The sequence below is a fragment of the Pelodiscus sinensis genome, chromosome 27 (assembly GCF_049634645.1).
Source record: "Pelodiscus sinensis isolate JC-2024 chromosome 27, ASM4963464v1, whole genome shotgun sequence".
Lineage (NCBI taxonomy): Eukaryota > Metazoa > Chordata > Testudines > Trionychidae > Pelodiscus > Pelodiscus sinensis.
Window position 1 is genome coordinate 6,384,083 of NC_134737.1, and position 9,673 is coordinate 6,393,755.

At 50.7% G+C, this 9,673-nt stretch overlaps 1 protein-coding gene across 1 annotated transcript; it reads left to right on the forward strand.

Moving 5' to 3' along the window:
* The first annotated feature begins 2,007 nt into the window (after nt 1-2,007).
* On the forward strand, nt 2,008-9,173 carry AVPR1B (arginine vasopressin receptor 1B). The gene is made up of 2 exons (XM_075910326.1): nt 2,008-2,917; nt 8,722-9,173. The coding sequence occupies exons 1-2, from the start codon at nt 2,008-2,010 to the stop codon at nt 9,027-9,029; spliced, it is 1,218 nt and encodes a 405-aa protein (XP_075766441.1). The 3' UTR covers nt 9,030-9,173.
* Nucleotides 9,174-9,673: the final 500 nt, after the last annotated feature.

Below are 9,673 nucleotides of genomic sequence, written 5' to 3' on the forward strand. Positions count from 1 at the left end.
CACAGATGGAGGCTGGGGGAGGCTACACAATGAATCACAGACAGAGCTGGGTTATTTAGGGCACTCAAGTCCATCAGAATCTTTCCACCGACTTTAACAGGAATTGGATCAGGCCTTCAGTTTGTACTTCCTTTACAACGTAGATAGATATCGGCGACTCAAATCAGTCCCTTAGCTGTGAAAATCTTGGGCTGCAGGGGGTGGATTGTACCTCCCCCAGTGCACTAAGTACCCTAACAACAACTATGTGGGTGAAAGGAGACGGTTACTACAACTTTCCGATGCAGAAAAAATGAGACAAAACCACCCATCACCCGTGCCCAGTCACTGCTCACAAACCGTCACTCCCGACCTGGCGTCAGCCCTCTAAGGGAACCTGCAGAGCAAGCTGAAAAGACAAGCCTGGAGCTTAAGTTCGTAACAAGATATTCAAAATCAGGTCCCCGCGCAGACCCTGCATTTACGGCTCCTCACAACAACCTGCTTTGCCCCCCCCCCCCGACTCCAGAATTGCTAAGTGCCCACATCACCTTGAATGCTCTCTCGCCAGAGGTGCTACCTACTTATCAGTGGTGTAGCCATGGGTGGGCTAAAGGGGGCCATGGTCCATCTATTTTGCATCCAGGTTCCACCTACGGCTTTCCTTGTTCCCCAGCTCTTTCAGCAGCTAGGGAGCTGGTCTGGGCCTCCAGCTGGGAGCAGGGCAGGAAAGCTGGGGCTTACTCCATGTCTCCATCCTTGCCCACCTACCTGAAGTTGCCCCCCCCCCAGTGTCCTTCTGGTTACCACTGCTGCTTATGCCTAACAATATGTTGCACCGTGTGTAAATAGCTGTGACACCCTGAAGGAGGCTCCTGTAAACCCCAAAGCTTAAGATATTGCCTCCTGCACCTTCTCTCTCTCTGGAATCTTGGAAGGAAGGGGAGGTATCGGAGCTGCACAAAGAAAGACATAGCTCTCCATGGTGCTTGAGGCTGGTAATAATGCCAGCCACTGAATGAGGGTGAGAGAAGAGATAGAAACATTCCCTGTCTGGGAGGCTACTGAGCATGTAAAGATTTAAAACAATGAAAGAGGCAATTTAAGGATGGGGGAGGGGTGTTGGGGTCCGGCACCCTCTGCCTGCAGATAAGTCACTGGTGGTGAAAACAAGCCTGGTGAACTGCTGGAAATCACAGCGTTGTAGGAGAAGTAGAAGGAGCAGGGATATTCAGCAGGGGAGATGCAGGGCATCTTCCTTTATTTCGCAAGGGAGGAAATTGACACCCACCTGTACGTGCTCCCGCGTCTGACTCCAGCCAGCTGCGGCTCAGCAGCAGGGTGGCAGAGGAATAGAACGGAGCAGGAGAAGGCAGTCGGCTGCCAGGCTATAAAACCCAGACCCAAGCCAGACACTGTTCACACTTCGCAGGCTGCACTCAGACAGCACGACAGCACCTAAGCAGGCACCAGAAACCTGCCTTTTCAAAAGTTACCCTCCGGATGAAAAATCCAAGTAGCTGGAGCATCTCTAAGGTTCTTGTCTGCATTTTTAGAAACAAGAAATTTCCAGGGGGGAAGACCTCTATTTAACAGCTGGGGGGGAAATATTTGGGAGCTGACCAGCCTGTGGGGGAAAAGGGGATTTGGATCTGGCTAGCACAAGGGGGAGAATAGGGATTTGGGAGATTTCCAGGGAGGCATTGCATTGCTCAAGAAGATTTGAAATTGACCAGGGTAAAAGGAGAGGGGATTTGATCTCAGCTAGCTCAGGACTTGTCTGAAACCGACAAGCAGCTTCAGGGAGAGAAAAAGGACAGACGGACTCACTCAGCTTCTCAAGAAAAGACCAGCTTTGGGATTTGGGGGTAAGGAAACGGAGCCCCCCGTCCCCAGCTCAGATCACTAGAGGGATTTGTTTTAAACATGTGGCTTTGAAAAAGAATTTCCCAGCTGGCCTCCAGCCCCAGCTGCTCTCTTCCTGCCTTGCCAGCCGGTTGCCAGCTCCCACGCCCATCTCGCCCAGCCATGGAGCCGGGCTGGGAGAGGAACAGCACGCCCCGCAGCAGCCCTGGGGATGTCCCGACCCAGGTGGGGGATCTCAACTGGACCCTCTTCCAAACCCGGGATGAGGAGCTGGCCCGGGCTGAGATTGGGGTGCTGGCCACTATCCTGGCGGTGGCCGCCGTGGGCAACCTGGGGGTGCTGCTGACCATGTACCGGCTGCGGAAGAAGATGAGCCGGATGCACCTCTTCATCCTGCACCTGGGGCTGACGGACCTGGGGGTGGCGCTGTTCCAGGTGCTGCCCCAGATGATCTGGGAGGTGACCTACCGTTTCCTGGGGCCGGACCTGCTCTGCCGGGCCGTCAAGTACCTGCAGGTGCTGAGCATGTTCGCCTCCACCTACATGCTCATCATGATGACCCTGGACCGCTACATCGCTGTGTGCCACCCGCTGCGCACCCTGCAGCAGCCGGGCAGGCAGGCCTACCTGATGATCGGGGCCACCTGGATGCTCAGTGCCCTGCTCAGCCTGCCCCAGATCTTCATATTTTCACTGCGGGAGGTGCGCCAGGGTTCTGGGGTGCTGGACTGCTGGGCTGACTTCAGGTACCCCTGGGGAGCCCGGGCCTACGTCACCTGGACCACGCTGTGCGTCTTCGTCCTGCCCGTGGGGGTCCTCACTGTCTGCTACGGCCTCATCTGCCACAAGATCTGCAAGAACCTCCGGGGCAAGATGCAGAGCGGGGCGGAGACAGGAGCCAGGTGCCCCTGCGGGCAGCCCTCCCGGGTGAGCAGCGTGCGCACCATCTCCAGGGCCAAGATCCGCACGGTCAAGATGACCTTTGTCATCGTTCTGGCCTACGTGGCCTGCTGGGCGCCCTTCTTCAGCGTGCAGATGTGGTCGGTGTGGGACGAGAACGCCCCTGATGATGGTAAGTGATGGGAGACAGGCAGGGAGCCGGGGGGGGGGGGGGGTGCCTCCTACAGCTCGCCAGTAACAACCAGACCCAGGCTGGGGTGTGGATGTCGGCACCCAGGGAGCCACTGGCTTCTAAAGCCTGACCTTTGCCCCCTGCACAGGTCCAGACATACCCCAACGCACTCAGCACAGAGAAAGAATGCACTCATGCAGAATTCAGTCCATACACCCCCGAAACACATATGCAGCACAGGCACACTACATGCATACATGGAAGACACACACAGCACAGCAGACCCATTGATATCCGCTTCATATCCACAGGTATCTAGGTTGGCAGATATGGAAGTGGGTATCCACAGCCCATTTTTGCGGGTAGAGATGTAGATACAAATGTGTGTATCTGTGCAGGGCTCCACGCACAGAGAACATGCACAGCACACTAACACAAACACACTCAGCCCTCCAATACGCAGAAAAATTTTGTTGGCAGACACCAAAATCTTGATAAACACACAAAAAGCTAATCACTCACCATCCGAGAGATTCTTTAGGCACAGAGTCTGGATACGCACAAAGACTATGCACACACGTTCTGTGCACAGAGATATCCTCACTCACCTAGCCTCTCTTCCATGCACAGAAGCATGCATTCAATAAAGGTACAAACACAGTCACACAGACTGAACAGCATACATTTCATACAAACCAGATGCGTGTCTGTCTGTTTTTCTCTCGCTCATACAAACAGAGTAGTTTATTAAACTGATGTATTTAATAATCATTCATCTCCATTTAGCTTAGAGTGAGCAGTATGAAGGTGTGTATTTTAGCTCTGAATGGTTCCCAACCTTTTTCAGTCTGGCTATGTCTATACTATAGCTATTTCCAATTGCTTTTCCAGAAGAGGCTTTTCTACATTTGGCCCCCTGTAGACGGGGCCAAATGGCGGAAAAGCCTCCTCTTTTGGAGAAGCCCTTATTCCTCGTAGAATGAGGTATATAAGGATCCCTGAAAGAACGCGTCTGCTCTTCCGAAAAAAGGGGGGGGGAGAGCAAATGTGTTTCCAGTATCCTGGAAAACCCCCGCAGTGTAAACATAGCCTCTGAGACCCAAAAATGGGCTGGCAGATTTTTCCACTCTTCCCTATGGTTAAAATTATTTCCAAACAGATCAGAGGCACACTGCCAACAAAGCTCCATTCATTTTTTGTAATAATTTTACATGCTAGGTTTTTCACTCGTGTGGAATTTAAAAGGTTACCAATGTCTCATCCCAAAGTGCATTTAACAGAGTTTCAGTGCAAAGAGCTAAGATGTTATCCCTGATGCAAAATGTGCTGGCGCGACTTTGATTTCCTTGTTCTTGCGTCAAAGCTTTGCAACACTTGAGGACCAGCTGGTTTTTCAGACACAAGCAGTGTGTCTGTGTTACTTTCATCAGAGTCATTTCAGAGGAAAACATGCCACAAAGAGCTGTAGATACAAAAGGTAGCAGTGTTTTTAGGAGGAGATTGTCAGAGGCACACGTGAGATTTTATTTATTTCTGTGTAAAGTAATAGACTCCTATCAAAGGCTATGTCTAGACTGCAAGCCTCTTTCGAAAAAGAGCGCCTAGACTGCAAGCAGTACTTTCGAAAAAGCAAGCCGCTTTTTCAAAAGAAAGCAGCGAGTAAGTCTGGATGCTCTCTTTCTAAAAAGCCCTGTTGGCATTCAAGAACGCCTTTTTTCGAAAGAGCACTTTCGAAAAAAGGCGTTCTTCCTCGTGCAACGAGGTTTACCGCCGTCGAAAGAAAAGCCGCGTTCTTTCGATTTAATTTCGAAAGAACGAGGCTGCAGTCTAGACGCAGGTGAAGTTTTTTCAAAGAAAGGCTACTTTTTTCGAAAAAAACCCTGAGTCTGGACACAGCCCAAGGCTTCTAATATAATCAGTCATCCAAAAAATTTAAATTAAATCCAGTGAAAGCCAATGGGACTAGCGCTCCTAAATCTTCCAAGTGTTTTTGCACATCTTCCTCCGACTGTCTCACATTTTACAGATAAACAGGATGAAGTTTAATAAGGACAAATGCAAAGTACTCCACTGAGGAAGGAACAATCTGTTTCATGCATACGGAACAGGAAAGAATACTGCAGAAAGGGATTTAGGAGGTCACAGTCTAACATTGTTGCAAAAAACAAACATGATTCTGGGATGCATTAACAGGAGTGCTGTGAGCAAGACAGGAGAAGCCATTCTTCCACTCTACTCTGTGGTGACTGCAATAAATTGCCCAGGGAGGTTGTGGAATCTCCATCACTGGAGATATTTAAGAGCAGGTTAGACAGACATCTGTCAGGGATGATCTAGATGGTGCTTGGTCCTGCCACGCGGAGTGGGGACTGGACTCAATGATCTCTCTAGGTCCCTTCCAGTTCTAGTGTTCTATGATTTTATATCTGGATATTCAGTCAGAGTGAAATGCAGCCCCTGGGCAAAGGGCCAGCACAGAAACCATAATTCAACTCCAAAGATTAAAAAGGGACTTAAGTAATATCTAAGTCTTGTGCTGACTCTCTGCACAGGGTGAATGTCACCTGTTAGGCACAGAGCCACAGCTACACAGTGCTTGGGTCTGAAATTCAGTTCCCACGGAGCCATCAGTCCAATCAACACCTCTGCATATTTAACGATCAGTGGAATATAATTAACAACTGCTGCACTGGTAGGAGTTCTCACCTAGTCATACTTCTCTAAGTCTTTCATTTCAGACACTGGCAGAGGAGAAGACAAGGAACTTGAATTATAATGATCCTATATGCCTAATAAGGCCTAATGCCTCCATGCCTGTCTTTCACAGAGTCCAGGAGGATTTCAGCCTCTAAAGAAGACCCATTACAAAGTTCTGATGGGATCATTTACATTGTTTTCTGTTCTAGCCTCTTATATCATTTGAATAAGACTCCTCTAGTGACAAAGTATTCCTACTGAATGGGAATCAGATCTCATGCTAGATTACACAGCCAAATTGGTCAGAAAACAGTGGGCCAAATGCTACAATGTCACAAATCCAGAATAACTCCACTGGAAGTCAGTGGCATTACTCCAGATTTAGTCTAGTGTGGGACCAGAATCTGGTCTAGTTACTGCCCAAGGATCCATTAGAGCAGTGTTTCTTAAACTTTTCAAGACCGAAGAACACCAAACAATTTTTTTAAAATGAGGAACACCAAGGCTTTTTGGTTGAGGAAAAAAAATGGGGGGAGGGGGTCCTGAGGGGAGTTATTGAGCAAAAAAAAAAAATAATAATAATAATAATTACCTGCTCCTGGCCATTTTGAACTCTGTTGTTCTCCGTGGCACACCTCCAACTGCCTCACAGCACACTGGTGTGCCACAGAACACAGTTTAAGAAACACTGCATTAGAGAAAACATCCTGGGCCAGATTCTCATTTAAGGGAAGGACCCCTTTACTCTGCTCTGGCAGGGGTGTAAAGATAATCTATGCCCACGTTATCATTCCTTTACACTGCTAGAGCACTGTAGACGGGGCCTAACATATGAAGAATAGAGTCAGACTCTCTCAGTTCAAGACACGGGCTTAGAAACGTATCAGAATAGCTGCCATACCTGGATATATAAGCAGCTAGCAGGTGACTTTAGATAAACCTAATAAGAGAACAACGAGCAGTGGCACCTTAGTGACTAACAAATATATTAGGTCAGGAGCTTTCGTGGATAAACCCCACTTCATCAGATGAATTGGAGTGGAAGTTACAGAATCCAGGGTGTATATCTAACTGCAAAAGCAGTTACCTGCTAATTGGCAATTCCCCCCGCCTTTGATATCTGTGTTTCCACAATATTAATGAGACACATGCACCCTGACTTAATTAGCTTAATTAAACACGGGGCCTACAATGGACAGGTAACTGCTTTTGCGGTTATATATACACCCCAGATTCTGTAACTTCCACTCCAACTCATTTGAGGAAGTGGGTTTTACCCAAGAAAGCTCATGACCGAGCCTCTAAGGTGCCACAGGACTGCTCATTGTTTTTCAAGTTACCAACTAATCCGGCTGCTAGGGATGTGAAATCCCATTTAATTGGTTAACACCCCTAATGGCTAGCCCTCTGAGACTAGTTAGAAAAGGAGCTGTTGACAGTTAGCTCCTGTCTCACGCACAAAACCCCCTGCAGGGTCACCAAGCAGATCAGATACACCAGTTTCACAGCAGCTGCTAACCTTGCACCGGCTCTTACAGAAAAGAAACTCTCTCTGCAGACACGGCAGCCAGCTCCCTCGATAAACTCGATCCAAAGCCCACTGAAATCAGTGGGAGCCGTTCTGCTCACTTCAGCGGGCTTGGAAAGCTTTGAATCTAGCAACAGGGTCACTGCCCCATCGGTCTGGACAGAATAACCCAGCTCCCATCGGTCCCCAGACACCTTACGCATGCTGGGTGGCACTTCACTCACCGAGTGGCCCATTGGCATCGTCTGGACCGCTTGAGGAGTGGACCCCACTTCACAAGCATGCGGGAATCTGGTCTTGCATCTTATTTTCTGCTTACACTCATCATGGAGATGGCGGAGCCCGTGCTCGCCTGTCGTGCTTGTGGAGAAATGCCTGCAGATCCAGATCGCTGCTGTAGTAGAAATCTAGCCAAGGCGGCAATCTCTACCTGCCCAGCAGCATGCACAGTTGCCTCTACATACAGCACAAGCCTCATTGCCCACTGCAATCCCAGACTGCCCACCAGGAGCAGCTCTGCAGGTTGGGTCCTTAACAGGCCATGAAAGAAAGGGGAGGATTTTAACGGCATCTGTTATGGTTTCAGTGACCTCCGGGAAGGCCAGCAGCTCTTCCTCTATGGGGCTGGGCTGCACACGTCCCTAGCAGTTCTTCAGCACCCAGCCCCTTGCAGGCTGTTGCTGAGACAATTACAGACTTTAGAAAAAGGGGGTTTCTGTTTGCTGAGGTCAGATCGCCTCCTTGGACAGCGTGCAGCGAGGCCCCGGGTCGGGTGTGTTGGCAGGGGTGAGAGATGATGGGTGACAAGTAGGCTAGCCCCCCCGGCAGTTCCGCTCCGAGCCACCAGCAACCTCTTCTGCTGGGGCTCGCTAGTTCTACAATGTGTTGCCAGAGCAGAGAGTCCCAGACCCCAGAGGTTCAACCTGTATCACGACTTGTCTGACAGCGGCAACTGCCAAACTGAGCTCGGCGCCCCCTAGAGCACAGGGCTGCGCCCACATACAATCCCTGCCCCACTGCGCTGAAAGTTTAAAATCGAAGGAACAAACGAAGAGGGGGAGGGACAGAACCTACATGGCAGGCCCACGCCTCGCCCATTGGAGAGGAGGTGGCCGACCAAACCTGGAGAAGGAGCCAGAATTGACCAATGCACATTGCCCAAGAGCAACAGTTCTATGTCACCAGCCCCGATCATCTCCCCACCACCCCGCACATCCTGCCCATGAGCAGCCGCATTGGTCAGTGCCTCCTTCTCCCTTTCCTCCTGCTCACTGGCGTCAGCTCTGTCTCAGTGGGACATGGGTGTGACAGGCTCAGTGGAGAGGGTAGGAAGTGGCAGGAGACTAAGGGGAAGGGATTTAGGGCAGAGCTGGGGTTGAACAGTGAGCACCAGTGCAATGTTGGCACCTGTAGCTCCAGCCCCAGATTTGGTACCTATGCCAGGAGCCGCCTGTTAAGTCCTGAAGAGCCGCATGTGGCTCTGGAGCTCCAGGCTGCCCACCCCCGCACGGACCACGCTGCCTCTTTGTCAGTGCCCCTCTGGAGAGTTAACGGGTGGTGTTTTTCACGTTCCTTGCAGAGTCCACCAACGTGGCATTCACCATCACGATGCTGTTGGCCAGCCTCAGCAGCTGCTGCAACCCCTGGATTTACATGTTCTTCAGCGGGCACCTCCTGCATGACACCCTGCGGCATTTCTCCTGCTGCCGGGGCGTCCGCCCGGGCCTCAAGAAGCAAATCTCCAACGGAAGCCTCTGCAGCCGGAAAACTACCGGCCTGACGCAGAGCCATCCTGCAGCCGTGGCAGAGATCCAGCTGCAGCAGGGGTGCTTGAAAGATTTCTACCAGTCCTACGAGGACACGGTGACGGAGTCGGGTGTGCTCTAGAACGGTGGCTCCGTGCCAGCTGCCATCATGGCCGGTGAGCCTTGCAGTTTGCCTGGCACCCAGAACATGGAATGGATGTGGGACTAGAGGACACGTTATGCCTCCTGGGTGAGATGGAGGACGGGGGAAGGGAAGTTTTTTCACATCAGGCAGCAGAATTTTATTCCGCAGGAACCTCTATGTTTAACCCGGCAAGCCTCCCAGTGTCTCTCTTGTCCTTATGTGCTTTGCTACTGGGCAGAAGCAGCATCTTTCACTCTCTTTCCCCAGCACAAGGGAAATCAGGTCTTTCCCCTCTTCCACCTGCCCCATAAGTTCCAGGAGACGTTGTCTGGTGTAACGCTATGGTCCACGTGCCTCTTAAATAACCACATCTCTCCCACCCACCTTCAAAGCTGTTCTGCCTGGAAGCGGGTATGAAAGAAACAAGCATCACTGAAGCTTTTACTCAGGCTTTACTGACACAAAGTTTCCATTGCAGTCTTGGGCCCGGGTCTCACTTACGCCTCTTGGCGGGAGTCAGGGGTTCTATTGCTGTAAGGTGAGGGGTGAAGCCTATAGATCATAATGCATGTTTTGCCTGAGAAAGGCAGGATTCAGTGAGTGGCTATGCAGGGTCCCTTAGGCAGAGTGGTACATTCCCC

Excerpts from the sequence above, each read along its gene's own strand:
- AVPR1B (XM_075910326.1), top strand. The coding sequence starts at position 2,008 with ATGGAGCCGGGCTGGGAGAGGAACAGCACGCCCCGCAGCAGCCCTGGG. Across the intron at positions 2,918-8,721 it reads CGAGAACGCCCCTGATGATG|AGTCCACCAACGTGGCATTC; the intron begins GTAAGTGATGGG and ends CGTTCCTTGCAG.